Source organism: Equus przewalskii, chromosome 5, assembly GCF_037783145.1.
Source record: "Equus przewalskii isolate Varuska chromosome 5, EquPr2, whole genome shotgun sequence".
Taxonomy (NCBI): domain Eukaryota; kingdom Metazoa; phylum Chordata; class Mammalia; order Perissodactyla; family Equidae; genus Equus; species Equus przewalskii.
Genome location: NC_091835.1, coordinates 23675520 through 23699319, shown reverse-complemented (window position 1 = coordinate 23699319; position 23800 = coordinate 23675520). Strand labels below are relative to the sequence as shown.

At 48.3% G+C, this 23800-nt stretch overlaps 1 protein-coding gene across 31 annotated transcripts in view; it reads right to left on the bottom strand.

Moving 5' to 3' along the window:
- The window catches only part of LRRFIP1 (LRR binding FLII interacting protein 1), a 138299-nt gene extending 122345 nt beyond the window's left edge, over window positions 1–15954 (bottom strand). For all 31 annotated transcript variants that reach the window (XM_070618739.1, XM_070618748.1, XM_070618756.1 and 28 more), the window contains exon 1: window positions 15799–15954. In XM_070618739.1, coding sequence (XP_070474840.1) covers window positions 15799–15888 — 90 coding nt within the window. In that variant the 5' untranslated portion in view covers window positions 15889–15954. The remainder of the gene's footprint in view (window positions 1–15798) is intronic.
- Between the last annotated feature and the right edge of the window lie 7846 nt (window positions 15955–23800).

Genomic DNA, 23800 nt, shown 5'->3' with positions numbered 1-23800 from the left:
CCTACTCTAACCAGGGATTTCAGTGTAAATGCCATTCTTCACCTCTATGGTCAGATTCACTAACAGCATCAATGGATCCAAGGCATGGCTTCTCAACCTTTGGTGTGCATCATAGTCCCCTGGCGGGGTCTTACAGCACTTCTCTCTTTCCTGTGTTCTGCAGACCGCACACAGGATCAGACTGTAGGAAACCTGAGGCACAAAGAGATGACAGTGAAGCCTGGAGGAGACTGGGGAGGCCTCTTGCTGGCCCCCAAGGTCGCCCCTTACAAGCCTGGGCCAGTGAGGATCTGTGGTCATCATGGTGATGGCGGCTCCAGTCCATTTCTTCCCCACCTCCACGTGGACCTGAAAGGACCTGGGTCCTCAAAGGCCGGAGAAGAACCACGTGTGGACAACTTCTGGGCCATGGCTCCTGCACCGTCCCACCACACCTCTACCTCCCACCTTTCCCGAGGGACACACGGGGCTTCCTCCTCCAATTTTAGAGGAAAGTAGCATCACCGTCAAAAAGACAGAGAGAGAGCCCTGCATGAGGAAAATGCATGACTACTGGGGCCATGAGCATACCGCCCCAAGTTCAGAAGGAGCTACGAACCAGCCCGGAACATCTAGGTGTTAAGAATTTATCTTAAACTTTTCTGACAATAATACCACCGCCATCTTACATTTGCAAAGCCCTTTAGGGTTTGTGTGCATTATCTCAAATGTTTTCTCATCTGGGCCTCACGTGAACTCTGTGAGACAGGTGGGTGGGTATTATCCCTCTTTCCAGCTAGGGAGGCCAAAGCTGAGTAGGCCTTGCCCCTGGGTAAATTCCCCCCCAACCACACCCTCCCAGTAAGGCAGCCTGGAGCCTGGAGTAGAGCCTGGAGCTGGAGCTTGGAGTCTGGAGCCAGAACCTGGAGCCCAGACCTAGAGCCAGAACCTGGAGCTGGAGCCTGGAGCCAGAATCTGGAGCCTGGTGCCTGGATCCAGAACCTGGAGCCTGGAGCTAGAGCCAGAACCTAGAACTGGAGCTTAGAGCCTGGAGCCTGGAGCCAGAACCTGGAGCTGAAGCCTGGAGACTAGGATGGGAGCCAGGCCTCTCTCAGTCTAGATCTCTTTTAATGTGGGCAACAGGCAGGTGGCCACTGTACACATGTGGTCTGTGGCCAGAACTATCCCCTACTTGGTTTTAGAGGGTGCATGTGAGATCTCGATGCTCTGATGAACGGTGGAGCTCCCCAGCCTAAGCATCCTGTTTGTACCCCATCCTCCAGTCCTCACAAGCAAGCATTATCACCTCCACTTTAGGGTGGGAACACCGAGGCTCAGAGAGGCCATGTGGCTTGTCTGAGGTGGCCACGCCAAAAAATGGTGACACTGGGCCTCAGACCCAGGTCTTCCGACTCAGGGTCTCTGTGTGGCACTTAATTCCTAGGTTTCCTATATTTTCTTAAGGGTGTGCAAAACATCTCTGATCGCAAGAATTAGGAGGGAATTTTATTTCACTGGTCTCACAATTTCCCACAATGCCATCCACTGGACTAAAAGTTTCATATCATGCCAAGAGAAACCCAAAGCAACTAACGCAGACCCGGCCTTGGTGGCAGAGTTCAGTGTGACACGTGGGGACCACTGTGGTTTCTGGGTGGGGCTGGCCTCTTGCTGATCAATTCTGATGAAGTTATCAATATGAGGACAGAACAATTTCATCACTTGATCTATTCTGAAAACTGATGAGGGTGTCAGGATTTCGAATTTTTCAATGAAACCCACTCTACATAATTCATGCATGAATTTAGACAAAGGCAGTCTAAACTACTTGGAAGAAAAATACCAAATTCAAAGGTTTTCATATTAATAGGAAGATATTAGTCACCACCAAACTGCAGAGGGATTCCCATTGATGCTTCAACCTGCATTCATTCGACAGGCGGTTCTTGGTGACTCCTGTCTGCCAGGTACGGGAGTCCCCTAGTGACAGGGCCAGGCACAGCCTGCAGAGGACACATGATCCTTTAGGGAGAAGAGAGCCGATGAAGGAAATAGCGACCCAGCTGACAAGTGTGACGAGAGGAGCTGGGGACACTTGGGAAGATGCACATCTCAGACCTGGGGTGGAGACAGGCAGGGAGTGAGCTTCCCACAGGAAGTGACCTGCAGGAGGAGAGAGAGAGGCCAGGTGAGGCTGGAGGGAAGCAGGCACTCACGGGGGAGGCCCAGACCTTGGCAAGTGATGGGCATCATCTCAAGACTCCTCCCAATCATTACGTCTTCATTCTTCAAATGAGGAATTGAAGCTTCAAGACAGTGAAGGACCATGTCCCAGATCCTGTTAGTGGTAGAGCTGGGCCCACCCTTCATGTCTACTGAAGAAATGAATTATCCATCAGTAAACACGGAAAGGGCCTAAGAAAAGCAGCATGGCCGCACCTAAAACGATGCAGATGACGTCCTCTAAAGGGCCAGGCACATCCTTATTTGACATGATTAAAAATTTTAAAAAGTTGGATACAAAACTGTATAAACAAACAGAATTAATTTTAACTATACAATACATAGAGAGAGCCAGCTCTGGTGGTCTAGTGGTTAAGATTTTTTTGTGTGTGTTCCATTTATTTTTTATTATTTATATTTTTTAGGAAGACTAGCCCTGAGCTAACATCTGCCACCAATTCTCCTCACTTTTTGCTGAGGAAGACTGGCCCTGAGCTAACATCCGTGCCCATCTTCCTCTACTTTATACGTGGGACACCTGCCACAGCATGGCTTGATGAGCAGTGTGTAGGTTCTTACTTGGGATCCGAACCAGCAAACCGTGGGCCACCTAAGCAGAGCGTGCGAACTTAACCACTGTGCCACCGGGCAGGCCCCTAGGGGTTAAGATTCGGTGCTCTCACTCCCACGGCCTGGGTTCATTCCCAGTCAGAGAACCACATCACCCATCTGTCGGTCGTCACACTGTGGCAGCTGTGTGTTGCTGTGATGCTGAAAGCTATGCCACTGGGACTTCAAATACCAGCAGGGCCCCCCATGGTGGACAGGTTTCAGCAGAGCTTCCAGACTAGATAGAATAGGAAGAAGGACCTGGCCACCCACTTCCTAAAAAATTGGCCAGGAAAACCTTATGAACAGCAGAAGAGCATTGTCTGATACAGCAGCAGAAGGTGACAGGATGGTGCAAAAAGGCCAGGAAGGGTCTGTCCACAGGGTCGCTAGGAGACGGAATCGACTTGACAGCATTAACAACAAATACAACATGTGGTGTATATTGTACATTATGCTTTTTAACCTGTTACACTATCTATATTAAATCATATTTAAAAACCAAGCAATTGGACAGCACAGAGTACAACCTGCTAAACTACAAGGCAATCCTCCCACTATATCCTGTATTCAGTATAATTTATTAACTGCCATGTTCTATTCAGGGAAAGTTGGAAAAGATGTTTAGGAAAGAAAATACAGTCTTGTGCCACACAACGTTTAGTCACTGATGCACCACACAGACGACAGTGGTCCCACGAGACTAGTACCGTGTAGCAGGCTGTACCACCTAGGTTTGTGTAAGTGCACTCTCTGATGTTCACACAACGATGAAATCACTTAACGATGCATTTCTCAGAACATGTCCCAGTCGTTAAGCGACTAATGACTGTATGTTAAAACTGACATGATTCACAAAAACGAAAATCCAAGTAAAAAGATTTATTAAACCAAAAGGAACTCTAAAGCTGAATTTTCAATTAAGGAGAGGGATATTGTGTGTGTGCATTTTTCTTTGCAAATTGTGCATAAAAACAGAAGCCAGACATCTAAACCATGGAGGAGAATATGGCAGAACACAGAACATTAACACGGTCCATAGTTACTTGCGGTGTCCTCTCTGCAGGCTGAGGGTGACTCGCATGCCTTCGGGCCCAGGAATCAGGGAAGAGAGGCCCAGGGCGGAGTAAGGGGGTAGCCATGGGGACCCAGCGATTCCACATTCTCTCCCTGGGAACAGGATGATGGAGCGATGGGGGCTGCGCATCACTTTCAAAGAGCTGGTGAACCGTAAGGAAAGGAACCTGTCCTGCTGAGTGCAGCCAAGACTCGGGAACACAGCAGAGACCCCGCCCAGGACCACTGTCTGGTGATCTATTGGACGAGTTCAGCAATGAATGACAAAAGCAACGAGCCTTCTACGAGATACGGGGACCATTTTACTCCTATGGAAATGTGCTTTCACTGGTCTTTTTGTTGTCCAACACCCAGGCCCCTTCTGATGTGGGGTACCTCCCTAGGGATCTGGAGTATTAATGGGCCTCCAGCACCTCCGCCACTGGTGAGGCTGAAGGTGGGGGTCTTCCGGCAGCACACCAGAGAGTGACCAGGTGATGCAGGCAGGTGCGCTCGCAGAACGTCCGGCCACAGAGGCTCCTGGCTCATACTGAACAATGCGGTGGCTTGAGCTCCCTGCCTTTGGGGGCCTTCAAGTGGGACAGAAGCATCAGCCTGGACCTGGCCTCTGATTGGCCTGATGCTTCTCCCAGGTGATGGACGCCCCTATGGAAATGCCATCTTCAGGGTCGCCGGAGGATGGAGGGGTGGTAGGTGGAAGCGTCTAGTTCCACATCCAGGCAGCGCCCAGCAGCATCTTCTCCCTCCTCAGTCTCTTGCCAACTCCCCGTGTGAAGCCGGAGGGCAGTGTGCATACTTGACGCCCACTGGCTTGGAATGCCAACCCTGTGGCCACTCGACTTGTGGGCAGTGCCGGCTCTCAGCAGCTCTCACAGCAGTGGCACATGAACACCACCAGCCAGCCCTGCTATTCCTGGAGCACGCCTCAGCAGTCTGGCCTGGGCTTCTTCCTGGACAGAAAGACAAGCCTCTGTTGCACCCAGCACAGACGGCTTTCCTGCCTCACTGCTCTGCGGCCCAACTGAGTCAGACCCCACACTGACCAGGCTTGCCTCCAGCACACTCAGGATCAGCGGGAAAAGGGTGTCTTCCAGGGGCAGAAAGGAGCCACTCTGCCCTGCAGGATGTCACTCAAAAGGCCACTTCTCACCAGCCCCACCTTCACGCCAACCTATCTTCCATAGAGGCAGTAAGATGTCACTGTTGTACCTGTAATTCAAGGTCCGTTCCATCATCGCCACTATGTCCCCCACCTGCCATCAACTCAAGCATGCCCCTGGAACACTACAAGGTGCAACCAAATTTGCAGCCGATAGCCCAACTTCCTGAGTCAGCTACTCCCAACACTGCTCCACCTCAGCTTTCCAGGGTATGCAGGCCCCTCCAAATTTCCAGGAGGTTTAAATGGAGAAACTCCAAGGAGAATGTGGTTTGGCCAGCTCGTGCTTTCTGCCCTCCTGGAGTGCAGCCATATGCACTGATAAGAGCTGAGAGGAAAGGATCCAGATTTCTGTAGCTAAGGCGAGCGGTTCAGAGCCCAAGGTACCAACCTGGCACAAGGGCCGTTTTGCCCCAGGGGGCATTTGTCAATGTCTGGAGACATTTTTGGTTGTTGCTCCTAGGTAGAAGCCAAGAATGCTGTTAAATGTCCTACAATGGACAAGATGGCTCCCACATCAGAGAATTATCCAGTCCAATGTCAATAGTGCCGAGGCTGAAAAACCTGACATAAAAGTAAGAGGAAAAAGTTGAGAAACCAAAATGAAGAGTTGGGACACGGTGTGGCCACCACCTCATTGCAACTCGTGCGGCCAATTCACTCCAGAGCTGGCTCCAGACACAGGTTAAAAATAGGCAGGTAATTTAGTCGCTTCTGAGAGGTCAGATAAGCCCAAAGATAAACAGTGCAGGACAAGGCCTGGGTGAAGTGGCCCATTATCTCTAGTAAGCTAACCAACAGCGTGACACCAAGGCTTGGCCACCTGACAACGAAGCAGCTCGAAAAATCTGATGGCATCTTACCGCTGATTCTTAAATTCAAGACCAAGAAGCAAAAATAGCCGTACAAACAGAGGGTCCTGTCCATCTCAGTGCTCAATTGTACACACGCTCTGAACTCGAGGAAGGCCCTCAGGGTTCCGACCCTAAAGATGCTCATGCATTGAAAGCAGCAGCGTCAGGGCCGTCACTCTGAGTTCATTTGACCAGACCCAAGCGCTGTCTGTGTCCCCCTCACGCACAGAAGATTGTCGTTCCTGTGTTTTCTCAGATCTTTCCTACAGATCGCTCTCTTTTCTCTTTACCCTCTGCCCCCATCTCAGCCCTCACCTTAGGAGGGAGCGTTTCACCCGGCCACTGGGTCCATGATTCCTGGGCACATCCTGGCCGGTCGAGCGGCACTGTTGTGTCTTTCTAGAGATGAAGACAGTCACCAGAAGGCAGAAAACTGCTTCAGCACCCACCAGACACCAGGCAGCCTGCTCTGCATTTCCCGGGCACAGCTCACTACTACAACCATACAGTTCCTCTTCCACAGACAAAGGAAAGGATGGATACGTTAAATCGCCTGTGGTCACACAACTTAAAAAGGCTGACCTGCTCCTTCCGCTACCCCGCACGTTCTTCCCATGTTCTGGCCTGCAGCCAGTCCTGTCCACCTGCGTCATCATTTCACTCTTCTACGCCCAGTCTTGAGTGACATACAGCCCACGGGACTCAGTGCCTATTCTGCATTATAGCACATACTTCTATGACAGCATATTTCAACGCAGAATAAATCACTGCTCTAAAGCTTTTCTGTCCAATATGGTAGCCACCAGTCATAGGCAGCTGTTCAAATTTAAATGAATTAAAATTAAATAATATTTAAAAGGCACTTCCTCAGTTGCTCTAGCCACATTTCAAGTGCTCAGTGGCTACACAGGCTAGTGGCTACCATAACACATGGCACAGAGATAGAGTATTTACATCGCAGATATAAAGATATATTGGGGGTCATTTAAAACAATCTCTTAGGGCATCCAGAGTGGAATCATATTATTTGTTCAATCAACATGGAAATTCCATCCCTTTGAGTGTCAACCTGGAGAACTCCAGAACTCCACATCTTCCATATGCCCAAGGGATGTCATAAAAGAAGGTAAAAAATAAAAGAAATCAAGGATAAGGGTGGAAAAAATTGATAAACTTACGTGATGAAGGTTAAAAGCATAATGAGCAACTTTGGACCTCCTGGCTTTTTCATGTTTAAATATTATCATGACCACTATGTGATTTTTCATTCACTCCCCCAAGCCAAGAAGCGGGTGGAAACATTGCAATATGATCCGCCAGCATGGGCCCCGAATGGTTCTGGCTCTGACATACTTGCTGATCTGAGAATTTACCCCTTGCCAAGACCATATCACATTCTGCCGACCTAAACTCTCCAGGTATTTTATATTTGTTTTATGGAAAATATATCTCAGATCTTAGAGAACTTTCCAAACAAATAAATGAATTATCCTTGATGCCTGAAGCTATGAAAATCTTATTTTTTTTTTATAACTCTCTTCATTTGCTCATCTAATTTGACATTTATTCCACTCACAGTAAAAGAAAATCATAACGACCAGTTCTCTTGTTTGGGCTGAATGGGCATGAGAGGTTAACTATTCTTCCTTGGTAAAAGTCTCAGATTAATTTTCAACTTTCTTCTCAATCCCTACGCCCTCCTTAATCAAAAATAAGACTCCATCTACAGGCACCAAATTAGAGAAGTTTGGCTTGTCAGCATTAAGCAATATTTCCTCCCAGTGCTGACACTGTGGTCAAGGGCACTAGCCTTGAAGATGGGGGACTGGAGTTCAGATCCAGACTGTGTGCCTGTGCCCCAAGGAATTACTTAACGTCTGGGGCTCACACTTCAGCCTCCCCATTGCACGCCAGGTAGTCTCCTGGTCTCATCTTAAGGCATCTCCCCTCCTGGCTTCTGCTCAGATTGTTCTCACAGCTTTTAGCACCTCATTCTCACATCTGAACGGATGGCCAAGGATCACCACACATGTGGGAAAAGGTCCAAGATGAAAGGTGGAAGCCAAAACAGACAAAAGACAAAAAACCCCAGACCATCATGCAGGGAACAAAAGAAAAGTTCAGGAAAAAACCAAAAGCGAAAATGAATATCTTCAGAATGATAAGAAAAGGTATTGCGTTAGCCAATCAAGAGAGGATGCTATAGGGGCCGGCCCCGTGGCCGAGTGGTTAAGTTCTGTGCTCCTCTTTGGCGGTCCAGGGTTTTGCTAGTTCGGATCCTGGGTGTGGACCTAGCACCACTCATCAAGTCACTCTGAGGTGGCATCCCACATCGCAGAGCCAGAAGGACCTACAATTAGAATATGCAACTATGTACTGGGGGGCTTTTGGGAGAAGAAGAAAAAAAAAGAAGAAGATTGGCAACAGATGTTAGCTCAGGGCCAATCTTTAAAAGAAAACAGAAAGATGAACAACCGAAAAAACTGAACAATTAACTATAGAACAGATAAGTTTAGTAGAAGGAGTGGAAGATGAAGTTGAGTAATCTCCCATTAAGCATCACCAAGAAACAAAAAGCCAGAAAATAAGAAGGAAAAGGAAGTTATTCTCCACAACAGGAGTTCTGGTAAAAGAAGAGAGAAAGTGGTGGGATGGAAAAAATTCGAGACAATCTCCCAGAATTTTAGGATACAAATTTCCAGATGGAATGAACCCAGTGAATGCTCAATAAATGGAAAAAAAACAAACTCCAAAACACTGAGAATCAAGAGAAGATCCTAAAAGCTTCCGGAGAATAAAGCAGATATCATACAGGATACTGCAAATATACGAAGCATCAAAATTCTCAAAGCAAACTTGAAAGCTAGAATAAAATGGAAAAAAAAATACCTTAAAAATTGAGGTAGAAAATAGTTTTTAATTTTACTTTTTTTGACATTTATTAGTTTATTTTATTGAATAGATAATACAGTAAGATGGTTCAAACATCAAAAGAGTATGAAAAATTATACTCGACAAATCTGCTTCCATTTATATCCCACAGCCCTTGTACTGTGCATTCTGCCAGTGGTACTTTATACAAATGCAGGCAAATTACAGCCTTTCTCCCATAACAGGCAGTATGCTGTTTTCACTCTGGGCATGTTGCTTTTGTCACTTAACAATACATGCTGGAAATAATTTGAAAGAATACATGGAAATTTCTGTCATTCTTTGGAAAATTATTTTTAACCTAGAACTCTGTACTCAGCCAAACTATCAATCAAGTATGAGGACAGAACAAAGACATTTTCAGACATGCAAAATTCAAGACAAGTTCCCAGAATTTTAGGATACAAATTGCGAGATTGAGTGAAAAGGCATTCTCTGTCAGAAAGCTACTGAAGGATGTGTTCCAGCAAAATGAGATATTAGTCCAAGAAAGAAGACAACAGAGAATTCAGCAAATAGGGATCCAGCAACAATAACAATAGAAAAGAGACAAAAGGAATTCTCAGCATGGTGGCACAGGAAATGACAGCTGTAATAAATCCTGAGAGCCCCCAGGGCAGACTGGCTCTAGGGGACAGAGGCCTCAAGGGGGCAGCTCTCCAGGGGGCAATAAAACAGAATTAAGAGATTATCTGATTTGTTTAATCATATAGAAAATAGTATTGTGAAAATAGTACTGTTGTAAAGTTTGTAAAGGATTAGCTATGATAGATATGTAGACAGATGAGCAGTTGGGAAAAAAAGGAAATAATTATCTCCAGAAAAAGCAGAAAGTTGTGCAAGCAAAGAAATAAATAGTAGAGGACATTCCTCGGCTCTTCAGCTACATCATCACCACTAGCACTTCCTCTGTGTCAGTCATCGTTCTGAGGTCTTTTCATGCAATATCTCACTTACCCTCAGAAGCTCCCTGTGAGAACTGTCCTCTCAGGAATTTCCCATCTTACGTATGGGGAAACTGAGGCACAAAGTCGCTAAGGAACTTGTCCTAGGTTGTGGAATAAGCAGCAGGATCAGGATTTGAAGCCAGGAAATCTGACTCTCACATACACACCTTCTACCAGTCTGTTGTTCCAACAGCGACGGTCTAACCTGAAACTATAATGTAACTGTGGCGTGAAGACGAGCACGAAGAAAAGGGGGTGAGGGCCCAGGCTGGACCCACAGATACCAAGTCCTCGTCCTCTGAACCAGGAAGCCAACAGATAGCATCCCAAACTGAAAAATCAATAAATAGTGCACACGTGCATCACTTATAAACATGGAGATACTTCTCCAGATTGTTGAGAGTCTTGTAAGGCCATTAACAACTTGCCTTTTAATGAGTGACATGAGAAGCCACTGGAGAGTTTTAATCAGCGAAGTGACATGATCTGACATATTTTAAAAGGATCACCCAGCTGCCATGTGGAGAATGGCCCGAGAATATGGGACAAGGGTAAAAACATATTTAGTTTAATTAAACAAAAATTAATTTTTAAAACATGAAAGAATGAAAAAGGGAGAAAAGAGACATAAGCAGGCAGTGAATATGCGACTCTCCCATGAAATGTTATGCCTGATGGCTCAGAGGTCAGCTGGGGACAGTAGTCCCAGAGATGGGAATAAGTCTGCTTGACTGCAGGACACTGCCTGGAATAGGGCCTTGGATGGGGCCAAGAAACGGATCCAGGAAACCGCCTGGACGATGAACTAACAGCTCTTAGTTACTAGATGACCTTAGGTGAGTCACTTAGCATCTCTGAGCCGGTCTCTCTCTGTCCAACAGATATTCTAAACTTTTCTGATGGGAGATAGTTAGTCTAACTATGGAGTGAAGCTTCCGGGAGGACCTGGCATCCTGCAGACCTTAAAAGCAACCTCAGCCCCCACCTCTCCCCTTTCCTCTTCTGTACCCTGACAAGGCTCTCGGGTGACAGGCTCAACCAGAATCCGAGTTCTCTGATTTCCATCCTAATGTGAAACCTCTTCATGTCGTCCACATACAGATCACAGCCCTAACCAGGAAACCAAGGAATCACTAAGGATTCAGCCAGAAAAGGGAGTGGGAGACAGCTGGCTCTCTGATAGAAATAGCTGTGGGGTGGGGCCCACAAGCCATCAGAGACCAAGGAGACCGTCCACAGCTGAGTTTCTGCTTCCCTCTCCAACCAGAACCATCTTGTCCAGAGTCATGGAGACAGCCCAAGGTCAAGGTCACGGTGCTTACAATTCCCGAGACAGCTCAGACTTCATGATAAAAACCTGCCTGGAACACTTGTCTTGTCACATTCCTAATGCTCGATGATGAAACACCAAGACATGTGTGTCTGTCTTAGGAAGACCGCCAGGGAATGGCCCCGTTACCCCGCGGTGGGTGTGTTAGGATTTGGGGCAGGACAGCTCTTCCTTCTGAACGGTCTGCACACTGCCCCGTGCTTAATGCCCCTCACTTCTTCCCATCCCCTGGAAGGAGGGGGCATGTCACTGCCCTCAGACACAAACCACTGGCAACACTGGGTGACACATCCAGTCCGTGTCCAGTTGGTTCTTACCTGCTGGCCGGCCGCAGAAAAGCAAATTCATTGGGAAAACAGGCACGAAGGTGAGGGTTAAATGAAGTGAAAAAGAGCACGTGCACCCAACCCCCAGCATGGCCCTCGAATGGCCTTGAGGATGAGGAGAAAAGGGAACAAGGTCCCTCAAGACAGGCTGATCTGTGAGGGCTATTAGGGAAGGGCAGAAGGGAAATAGCAAATGAAAGGGGGCCTTAAGATGGGAATGTCCCATACTTAGGGGACTACCCAGAAAGAGGGACGGGAGCTGTCCTAAGTTGGGGTCCCGCAAAGCAGAGCCTAGGCAGAGGTCTGGATGCGAGTGATATACAAAGGGAGCACTGCCAGCAGAAGGGGTGGGGGAGCGGCAGGGGGAAGGCAAGGAGGTGGGCTCAGCTGTTGCATGTGCACTGCACCACAGCGCTGCTTCCACCTTGAGGCAAGGCCAGTGTCGGGGGCAGGGGGTGCTTTTTGTATCCTCACATCCCTCCGTCAAGAACTGCAAGCTGCCCTACAAAGTGACTCCTATGTGGCCGTGCGTGCTTCTCTAGCAGAGGGGGCCGCCATGAGCCCAGAACAGTCAGCACTCGATGGTCAGGGAGTCAACTCCCACCAATAGGGGGGATCTGGGTGGGTATCACTGGCGCCCCCATGGGGATCATGTGCCCAGAGGAGCAGCGTCCCAGTGGGACCATCCTGGAGAAAAGGCCATGAAATAGCCATCGGGGAGGGCTGCAAGTGACAAGGGAATCTGACCAGCACCTGCAGCCATAGAGGGGATGACAAGCTCACGGCCACTGGTAGGGGCCCTGCAAGTTCATTTCCAATGTGGCGTGCACGTGGGACTTTGTGTGGGGAAAGGCATTCTCCGTTGGAGAGGAGTAGTTGGACCTGCTTCGGGCGCTGTGAGAGCCACATCACTGCACTCAGTGGCAGAACGCTGAATGAGAGATTTGGGATGCTACCAAAAATCAGCAGCAGAATGTTAAACGCGGTAGGAGAGAAAACTGTCTGTGCTTTCAAAACACCTCTCCTGGGGACGTGAGAGACATGACTCCTGCCGACAGTGGGATGAGCTTCCCCAAGTGCCGACTGGACCTCTTCCCTGACAACGTCTTGCCTGGATGCCACCTCTGACAAGATAGTGAGATTGTAACAAGCGACTGGTGCTAATGCATCTACAGCGCTTCAAAGTTACAACTCCATTTACTGTAAGCTCAAGTCATAATGTAACTGCAGGGATTTCAATGTATTATTTCTACTGTTGACGTCACTGCTTCTTGCTCCCACCCAGGAACACCCAAACCTCTCCGCAAGGGGAGCAGGGCCCTGGACCCCTGCTCGTCCCCCGCTGTAGGCTCCCTGGCCTGGGATTGGGCCTCATCATTCCACCTAGAATTCTCCACTTATCCTCTGGAGTGCACATTCCAGGATGCCTGACCCGAGGCCACCAGACTCCCTCCCCTTTCTTCACTGCTCCTGTTTTCATTCAGGCCTCCCCATCACCCTAAGCGCTTGGGGGCGGCCAACTCCCCCCATTTCTAGGATAAGCCTGATGGCTCATGGGATAGGACCCCCTCTCCCCACCCTGCCACAGGGACTGGTGTCGGCTGCTGAGTCAACCACCCTGCTCGCAGAGCTCGGCTCAGGAGCAGCCAGGGGGACGTGTGGAAGTTTGTCGGGGAAGACGCTTCTAGCTTGCAGGAGAGAGCTACTGGAAGAGGATGGGTGTGGGCTCACGAGGGGCACCCTGGGAACACAGCAGCCAGTCTGGCAGAAGCGAGCCAGCCTGAGGATGAGGCCACCTACGGAGGACGCTGTGGAGAAAAGGGGCTAGCACACTGGCGAGGCTGGCCAGGAATCCCTCGTCCAGCCAATGTATTTCCCCTTGTGGAGGCCAGTCCGGGTCAGGGTTTCTATCCCTTCAAGAATAATTCAAAATGCCACTTCCTCCAGGAAGCTGCCTCTGATTGCCATTCCTAGTCCCATCAATAAGTCGTAACTCTCTCATTTGCAAACCTCCAGGGTACAATATCCATGCCCTTTTAATATCAGATCTCTTCCTGTCTTCTATTATTCTTACTGATCTGCAGGTCACACCCGTTTCTGACCCAACTCCTGGAGAGCAGATCCTTTTCAGGTCCATCCCTGAAACACAGGGGTTTGGAGAGCATGGCAGGTATCTGCTGAGTCAATGGGCAAATAAGAAAGTCCTGAACTGAAGACAGTTTCGTGAATTTTTATAAGAACTTTCAGGAACTTGACAGTGAATAGATATTTGCCATTTGAACAGAGATCCTAATTTTCACAGTCCGGAAATAGAATTCAATTTGCAGTAAAACATAAAAAGAGGCACCTCTCCCTCCAGCAGTGTAGACAGGTGCCACTCAGCACTTGTAACGACCAAATCTAGGGCTGGCGTGACTGGGAGGACGTGTGTGGGGGTGGCTCTGTGTACCATTCTCACTTTCTTTCATCTTGACAGCCAAGGGGAATTTCTTTCTTCCAAATTTAGAGATGAGAAAACAGAGGCTCCGAGGGGGTGAGTAACTCACGTCCCTGGGACGGCACAGTCATTGAGGAGCTGTGTCCAGTTTCACCGTCCAGGTCTGACTCTCAAGTCTGAATTTGTCACCGCCAACTGCATCTCCCTGGCTGGGAGGCAGGACCGTGGGTTCCCGGGTGCTCAGGACCTCAAGGCTGTCAACCCAGGGAGCATCTCCAGGCTTTCCTTTCAATCTGTTTTTGTAAAGCCCAGCAGATACCAGGTAGACTTTGGGAACTCTCCTTCTTTTCCTTCCTTTGTCTGTAACCATGGACGGAAAGACAAGGTCCCCGGATCACCAGCACCCACTGGCCTCCCAGACACACTCAGTTGCTCTTATGGTCAAATACACACATGAATGACCGTCTTCACAGGGGTGGGAATGATATTCAAGCTTCTCCATTTAGCAAATGTCTACATTCAGCCAAATGTACTTTAAGTGCCTTGTACTTCTTTTGTTTATTAATTAATGCAACAGACACTTGGGAGCATCTACTATGTGCCTGGCTCTGTGTTGATCTCTGGGGAGACAAAAGTGAGTAAGACACTGCCTGCCTGAGTGTCACCTTCCACAGGGGGACAGACAGGTGAACAAGTAATGCCATAGGCAGCAAGAGGCAGAGAAGCAGAGTGGAGCAGGGAGAATTCTGTGGGGGGTGACGCCAGAGGTCTCACACAGGACACAAATCCACAGCGGGCTTTAAGGGATGAATAGGAGTTTTCCTGGAAAGCCCTTGTCTTTCTCATACAAAGAAAAACAAATCTTTACTCATTCAATATTCAACCAATACTGATTGACAGCCATGTGTCCATAAAAGCAAAATGGGGTATTTACAAGTAAAAACACCTAAGAACTGGTTCTAGAGCAGGACCTCAATAAACAGCTGACTAATGCAACCAGACACCACAGCCTAAATCACCTGGAAGTTTTTCCACGCGAGAATGAAGGTCTGTGGACGAACTCTCCATTGCACGCCACCACCAGGAAGGGAGTGTGTGAGCAGGGTGGCACTGCGTCTGCACATGCATTCTTTCCAGTTAGCACACACGGTCCCCGGTTCAAAAGGTACAAAAGGGTCTATCGGGGAAAATCAAGCTTCCTTTGTCCACCCCGGGCCCAAGGAATCGGCTCCCCTTCCCAAGTCAGCTGCTGTTACCCATCTGCTGTGCATCTTTCAAGATGTCACCGGTTTGTTCAAGCTGAAGGTTGAATCCTTGTGGGAGAAAAATCCTTGTCCAGATACGCACCCGGCGCTCCCTTAATTTGCTGCACTCAAAGTTCACGCCAGCCGTTCTAATCAACTCTGCCCGGGAAACTTTGATGAAACCCTCTCCGCGCGCCTGGACTCGTTTTCAGGCTTGGCCCAGAAACAAGATTTACAGTGACCCCGAGTGCATGCCCGAGCTGCACCTTGAGTGACAATCGACGACAAATGGTCACCCACGCGAGCCGGGCCATTTCGCCAGGGCCATGTGGCCTCTGGGGACGGTCCCCGGGCCTCCAGGGTCGGGCCTACACCACCCTCACGATGCGGCACAACAAAAGGGCGCTCGCCCCCCACCCGGCCCGGCCTGGAGCCACCTGGCGCCCGGGGGCGGCGCCCCAACTCCCTCGCCTAGGGGGCAGCGGCCAAAGGAAGCCGGGGCTTGGGGGAGGGTCAGTGTCGCCGGCCCGTCCCCGGGGCTGGAGCACCGGCGCCAGGCCCGCCAAGACCCCCGCCGGGCCCGCGCCCCGGCGGACGGACGGACGGACAGACGGACAGAGCGCCGCCCGCCAGCGGCCCCGCGCCCGGCCCGCCCCCCACATAACGGGCCGCCGGCGCTCACCTCGCGCGCGATCTGGTTGAGCGCATCGTCCTCCGCAGTCAGGCGCTCCCGGGTGGGGAGCCGCTTGCGCCCCGAGCCCTGGGTGCCCATGGCCGCCCGCCGCCGCCGCCGCTCGCGCCCCTCTCGGCCCGGCCCGGCCCGCTCCGCCCCTCCCTCCGCCGCGACGTCATGGCGTCAGCGGGCGCGGGCCGGGGACGCGGGGGGGACAGGGGCTGGGGCCCGGGGACACGCCGCGGTGGGGCACAGGGACACCAGGGCGCCGGGGACCCGCGGGGACGCCAGGAGTCGGGGACTTGGGGGGCACAGAGACGCCGGGGGGACCATGAGCATGGAGACCGCAGGAGATTTGGGATGGCTGGGGGGTCGGGAGCGCGGGGATGCGGGGAGGATGGGGATGGGGGCGCGGCTGGAGACAGGGGGCGAGGGACGGCGGAGGGTTCAGAGGCGCCGAGAGGCCCAGGGCGGGAGATGCCTGGGTCGGCGGAGGCCGGGGGGGCACTGGAGGCTGAACCCCGCTGGTAACCTGAACCGGCTACCCCAGGGCGATGGGTACCGGTGGAGCCCGGAGGGCACTGGAGGCTGGACCCCGCTGGTAACCTGGACCGGCTACCCCAGGGCGATGGGTACCGGTGGAGCCCAGACCTCCGCGGGGGCCGCGGGAAGGCCCTCAGGGATTGGGTTGCAGAGATGGGTTTACGTGGAGGGCTGGCTGCAAGGACGTGATTCAGACCCGTGCCCCCACCCAGTTGGGGTGGAGGAGTCACAGATAGGGGGGACATCTAGGCTCTGGGGTCAAGCCGATGGGCATTCAGATGCGGCTGGGTGACCGCTGAAGCGTGTGACCTTGGTCAGCCTCCTGAGCCTTACAGCACGTCCAGAATCATCGTGTTGGTGTAGGCATTTCCTTCTTCACATGCATGTTCTCTGTGACTTGTCACTTCACTCCTGTGTCCCCAGTTTCTAGGAAATGGCCTGACACATTGGCTGCTCTCCATAAATAGTCATTGAAAAAGAAATGAATTTACCTGAGCTTTGCCTTCCACACTCTGAAGGTGGATTTAAAAATAAATTGGAGAATCAGATAAGGTTTACAAAGCTGTTGCCTTCTTGTCCAGGGCGATGACTCCCAGAGACTGTTAGCTGTCGATATTAGAGAAGAGGAAAGTCAGTGGCAGAAGCTCTGGGTCCAAAAGTTATTGGTGCGTTTGGTGCATGGGAAAAGAGGCCTTTAACGTGGCTGGGGAAGAATGGGAGGGAGGGGCTGTACTGAAGTCACCTGTGATTTTTTTCCCTAGAGAGGAGGACAGTTGACATTTTGGTATATTTTTTTAAAAAAATTTTTTTAAAGATTGGCACCTGGGGTAACAACTGTTGCCGATCTCTTTTTTTTTTTTTTCCCTGCTTTATCTCCCCAAACCCCCCCTGCACACAGTTGCATATCCTAGTTGCAGGTCCTTCTAGTTGTGGGTCATTTGGTATATTTCTAACCAAGTTGATGTGACCAGGTTGGTTTGGTTCGTAGGTAGTAATCTGGAAGCTGGATGGAGGAGGAAACAGCCAGGGGACCCTGCGGTGGCAGGGAAAAGTTGGAGGTTTGTTGCAAGGAAAAGACAGTGAGGGGAGTGACACAGGAGAGAGGATCTGGTGCCATTGCTCAGGACACCCGAGAAGATTTCAGTGGGGTGGGTGGACAGGGCAGGCGTATTAAGCCTCTGACCTTCTTCCTGACTGTGTTCTCAGAGTTTGCGTACACCTGGCACACTGTAGGCACTGAGGAACTCTCTGTTGATTGAATCTCCTACGCCATATTACACCACTTAGGACTCCATACGCCTCAGGTGACATAATCCTGATTGGAGGAAACCCTCTCTTGCTCTGCCCTCAGCCTTGCTGGAGGTGGCTTACCACTCCCCTAGCCCATGCTGCATTGTGATGACTCTGTGTCTTTGCTCAGGCTGGTTCCCATCATTTGACTCCTTCATCCACCCACATCTGCTACCTGGCAGGTGCTGTGCTGGAGGCTGGCATAACTGTAAAGGACACAGACGCAGACACTGCTCTCTTAGAACTTACTTGAGATGCGTGGAACTCCTCATCCACAGCCACGTCCAAGCTCCAACATCTTTCTGGAAGAAGGCATCCGAGCTTCTCCAGGCTGCCCCTTTTGTCCTCACTGTTCTTCATCAGAATTTTGAACTACTTTTTATTCTAGCACTTAACTTTTTCCATGATGATCTGTTGACGTGAGGAGGGCAGAAACGGACCGTGTCTTGCTCATCTTTCACCCTCACTGGGAATTGAATGTGCCGCTGCTCCAATCATAATGACGGCGTATGGCTGAATGGGGGAATGAGTCCAGTTCCTGACCCTCCTCCTCACTGTCCCAGCTGGGTTTTGTCCAGAGACGGAGACTTACCACCTCAAGGGCTGGCCAGAGGTGTTTCTGAATAGATCCAGTCCCTAGACAGTGTTGTCCAACACTGGGGTGAATTCCATCTCATGTCTCTCCCCCATCATCTGCCATCTCCTGGGAAAGAGCCACTTCTCAGAAATCATCAGAGCCAAAATTGCCGGTCCTCAGATGGGTCCATGATGTCATGACCTCCCGGTGCTCCCTCCTGCTCTGGCAATGTGCTTTCAGACTGGCTGCTTCTCACTGTAGAATCAGTTCTTGCCTTTAAATGAAATACTATTACCTGCTTTGTTAGGGTGGGGGCAGTCCACACAAAGAGATATTTCAGGGCTTGACACACAGGCAATTGATAAATGGCCCCTCCAGCTCTTGTCCCCAAAGGCTTGGGTCTGGAATGAATGGTGGGCAGCAGCTCCTGTTGGGGCATGGGGGAGAGAGGCAGGGACATTAGGCAGTGTTGTGGGTCTCCTCTGTTCTTGGGGTGCTCCTTGGAGGGAGATAGAAACCTACAAGACTCCATCCATCAGGCTGAACTTGGGGTCACCAAGAAACTGTGGCTTTCTTTCCACCCTGGACCCTTGGCGGCTCCTGCAGGGTAGTCCATGAGCCTGTTTCTACCTAGAAGACTGTGCTTCTCCATGATTACCCCTAGCATGACCTAACCCCCTCCCGCATAGCCCTTTTCCTGTTCCAGATAATTATACCACCCGTGAGGGGTTATTTCAGAGCAGGAGATAGAGAAAATGCATCACAGGTCTGATGTTCAGGGTGAGGGAATCAACACTTTCATCTCCAAGCCTGGTACCAAAGCCCCTCACAAAGATTCAGATGCCACCCTCAGGAAGGGTCCAGGAGGAAGTGGAGGCAGCCAGGACAACCTTGAGCAAGGGCACCACACATTGGGCTGCATGTGCAATTTCCATCCCCAGCACAGTTCCCCTTTGTTGGGGACCTCATTAGGGAAGCCTGTGGGCTGGCTGGGGAAAGAAGTTAATGAGCATCACTGGAGGAGGCATCCAGTCCGCAGGGTGACTCAGACCTTCTCTGACGGGGCCCTCTGAAGGGTGGTCACATGGGCTATGAGAGTGACTCATTGAGAAAGCCTTCTGCCTGGTTCTGCCCCAAATGTCCCTCATTCGTCTTCCAGCCTTGCTCTTCCAATGAACAGAGGGTGGGAAGCACTAACTCGGATTACAGCTGGAGAAAAGCTGGGGGGAATTACAGCCCCTCACAGGGCTGGCTCCAAAGACAGTGGGTAGAACGCAGAACGGAAATCATGCCCAGAAGAGGGACTGGCTGAGGTCAGGATCTGTACCAAGCTGGGGAGATTAATGGTTTGTCTCCAATTGCCTGGGGAGTTTGTCAGGTTCCTCTTTCAGTAGCTCATACACAGTACATCTAAAGTAGAAAGTTGGACTGATCCCCCGCCGCAACCTAGTTTTGCCATTCAAAATACTTCTTTTCTCCCAGGACACCACCATTTCCAATTACTTTTTCGTGTCTCTTAGAGTTAAAACTTTGGAGTCGTCTTAGACTCATCTCTCTCCTCTAAGCCTAAATTTATCTTTTCCTTCAACTCTGTCTGAGCATTTCTATCACCCTCCTGCATGTTTGCTGACACCACAATGGTCTATACTTGGTTCACCTTAAGACATCTGTGCATTACTTGCAGTAAATTGCCTCTGGACTTGGGGGTCTCCAGAGTGGGGTGCATGGGACAATCCATTGGGGTGCACAAAGAACCTACTAGAACTTCCATGAATATGCATTTTAAAGTAAAAATAAGAATGTTATAAAACAAATATTAATATTAGATATATAATCTCACTTTAAGTGGTCACATGTCATGTGACAATGTTACACAAGGTATTCCCAGGGGCCAGTAGTGGCATTCTCTCCCTTTAGAACATTTTCAGAATATTTTGATGTATTTGCACAAACAAGGTTAAATGGATTTATAGATTACATAATCTAGTTTAACTAAAACTCCAAGAGCAGACAAACGATTTCAAAGAATTCAAAAGATTCTTGAAAAGATAATTCCCCCAAACCACCAAACAAGAAAATGAGAGATGTGTTTCTTACTTCAAAGAGAAGCTCTTCACTGGCTTCAATAAAAGGTTGTTAGATATGGTAAGAACAGTTAGCAATCATCAAAACAATTTGAAACACGAATTTACATTTCCTATCATTAGTGATTAACCTCATTTTAAGTGGATATTGTGCCTTGATAGATTAACTGATGATGATAGCTTATGAACATAATTTATACATAAATAAATATATAAATATTTGGAGGGTATTTAAAAATATTTAGTGATTGAGTCCATGATAAAAAAAAAAAGTCTGGATTCTAGACCAGTGATTCTTAAATTTAGGGGGATTGTGAAGTTCTTTGAGAATCTGATGAAAGCAGGATTCCTCTTCCAGGAAAAAAAAAGAGAGACATACAAACAGGAAATTTGAGTACAATTTTAAAGGGTGATGCTTTGAAATTCATCCATGGGCCATTTGATTCCCATTCTATACTGTCCCCATTCAAGTCTTTCTACCTACCAAAGCCAGAATAATCTTCCAAAATATACTTTCATCAAGTCACACACTGCAAACTTCAGGACGCCTCCATAGCGGTGATTGTAGCGGTTCTGGAGAGCAATAGGTGTGAAATGTGTCACTGGTAATTCATGATTAGCGAGACTTAAAATGCTGAAGTCTGTGAAATTATATGCTATAAGTGTTATCACCATAATAATTTCATCCTCCTTCAGTGCTACTCAGTGGCAAGAATTTTGCACAAGCAAGGTGCCTTGGTAGGAGGATGTCATACTCAGGATAATTACATGCCGTATGTGTCTCCAGGGAGAAAAGCTAAGGGTGGCTGTCCTCCTGCACACAGTGCCAGCTCCATGGCCAACCCCTTCAAGCGGCTCTCTCAGGAGAGCATTCCTGAGATCCGGGGCCAAGATTGCCTTTTCATCCCCAGGAGAGCCTTGTTCAGGGTCCTGGACCCATGGTTGCTTAGAAAATGTTTGTAGCTTGACTGAATAAAGAGCCCTTTCCTAAGATGCTCTACATAATAGGATGTGGAGACTGATTTTCTTTTTATTCGCAGAAGAGAAGTGCTGCAAATACTTATTGACTAGCAATGGAATCCATTTTCTCCTTGCATGAGATTTAGTAACTATTAATTCAATTGGTTTTAAAAACAAGTGTCAGAGAACTTTTAGCTTCTAGCAATGGAGATGAAGCTTATATCAAACTAAGCTTCCTGCCAATAACAACTACAAACCTCAAACAAAATATGAAAAATAGCCATTTGCAGGCACTGGAGAATAATCAAAGGCAGATACAGACTGGAGTGGATACAACCTTTGAAGTAAGGGAAGTAAAAGTGGTGATGTCTACTTCCCCAGAGGACATTCTCCAGTCTTCAAGGCACACTAGGACTAGGACTCAAGACTTATGGGACCAAGGGGTTAGATGTTAGGGTCTGGGGCTGCAAGTACAGCTGGAAATTTAGTGAGGAAATCCCACAAAAGGAGGATGCATAGAGCACTGAGCCTTAGGATCTGCATACTAACTTATCCAGTATCCATGGCTGAGTCCTGAATGATGTATATGTGGGGTGAGACTCCAAGAAACCAAGAGCTGGAAGCCTGAAAGAGTGGAGTAGAGATTTCAGTAGCTGCATAGTGCTGGGGAGATAAAGTTAGGAATTCAAGTCCAACCAAGTTAGAGGAGCTTGGCAAACACCTTGAGTCTTTCACTGAAAACCCACAAGGACCAAGCCTTAACAGTAAGATCACATTTGAGGACTAAAGGCATTGATGAGAAAATCAAAGTAGACACACCATATCAAAGCCTAGAACCAGGTCTCAACAAATCAAGGTGATATGCAGGATCAAAGTAATTTAACTCTCTGCTAGAACCAAATTTAACACTCTCCAAAAGAAGATAATAGAATCGAGTCTCTGAAATGTATTGCCCATGATGTCCAGTATACAATAAAGAATTACTAGACATAAGAAGAATCAAGAAAATGAGACTCATAGTCAAGAGGAAAAATAATCAACTGGAAGATTCCCAGGTGACCCCAATGTTGAAATTAGCAGACGAAAAGTATAAAATAAACTGTGAGAATGAGGGAAGTAACAGATGAAGAAATAGGGAATTTCAGGAGAGATTTGAGAAGTCTAAAAAATGAACTAAATGGAAACTGTAGAACAGAAAAGTACAATATTTGCAATTAAAAATTCATTGATAGTATTAACAGCAGATTGGATAATGTAGAAGAAAAGATCAGTGAACTTGAGGAATGGTCAATAAAATTACCCAAATGAAGGGGAGGGAGGAAAAACATTAAAATAAAAAAACAAAGATTCCAGGGATTCAGGCTACCACAGTGGTCCACTGATTTTTGACAAGGCACCAAGATAATTCAATGGAGAAAGGAAAGTCATTTTTTATAGTATATGGAGCTGGAACAAGTGGATATCTATAGAGAAAATAAAGTTTGATCTTTACCTCATACCATTAACAATAATTAAATCCTAATAGATTTTAGACTTAAAAGTGAAAACTGTAAAATTTCTAGAAGACCATGCAGGAGACTATCTTTGAGACCTTGGAGCAGGCAAGGTGCTCAACACCCTTATTATGAGGGATATGCAAAACAAAACTAAGATAAGATACCACGTCACACCCATTGGAATGTTTACAATTGGGGAGACTGACAAGACCAAATGTGGGCGAGGATGTTGACCCAGTGGAACGCTCCTCCACTGCTGGTGGGAGTGTAAAATTGTGCAGCCACTGTGGAATGCTGTTGGGAGTTTCTTAAAAGCATAACCTATCTTGTGATCCAGTCACTCAACTCCTAGGTATTTACCCAGGAGAAATGAGAACGTATCTATAAAAAGACATATACAAGAATGTTCATAATAGCCCAAAGCTAAAAGCAACCCAATGTCATCAACAGGTGAGTAGATAAGCAAAGTGCAATTCTAGATGTAATACTATGAGGCAATAAAAACAAACCCTTTAGACAGGCAACAGCTCAGATGAATCTCCAAAACCTTATGTTGAGTGAAGGAAGCCAGGCACGAAAACATGTATACCAAATGATTCCATCTATGTGAAAATCTAGAACAGTCAACACTAAGCTATGGTGATAGAAATCAGAATAGTGGTTGCCTTTGAAGGTGAGCAGGTTGATTACAAAGTGGCATAAGGAAACTTTTTGGGGGTGATGGAAATGTTCCATATCTTCAGTGAGTTGGGTGCTACTTGGACCAACCATCCCAGTTTATCCAAGGGGCTTCCTGAGATGTGGGACTTTCAGTTTTAAAACAGGGATAGTCCCAGGAAAACTGGAACCAGTCGGTAACCTACATTACTTGCATGTACACATTTGTTAAAACTCAAATAATTTTTGTATGCACATCTACATGCATGTATAAGTGCGTACACACTTAAAATGTGTGTATCCTATCACGTGCAAATTATACTTCAATAAAAAAAAGAGTATTGGGGCCAGTCAGGTGGTGTAGTGGTTAAGTTCGTGCACTCTGCTTCTGTGGCCAAGGGTTC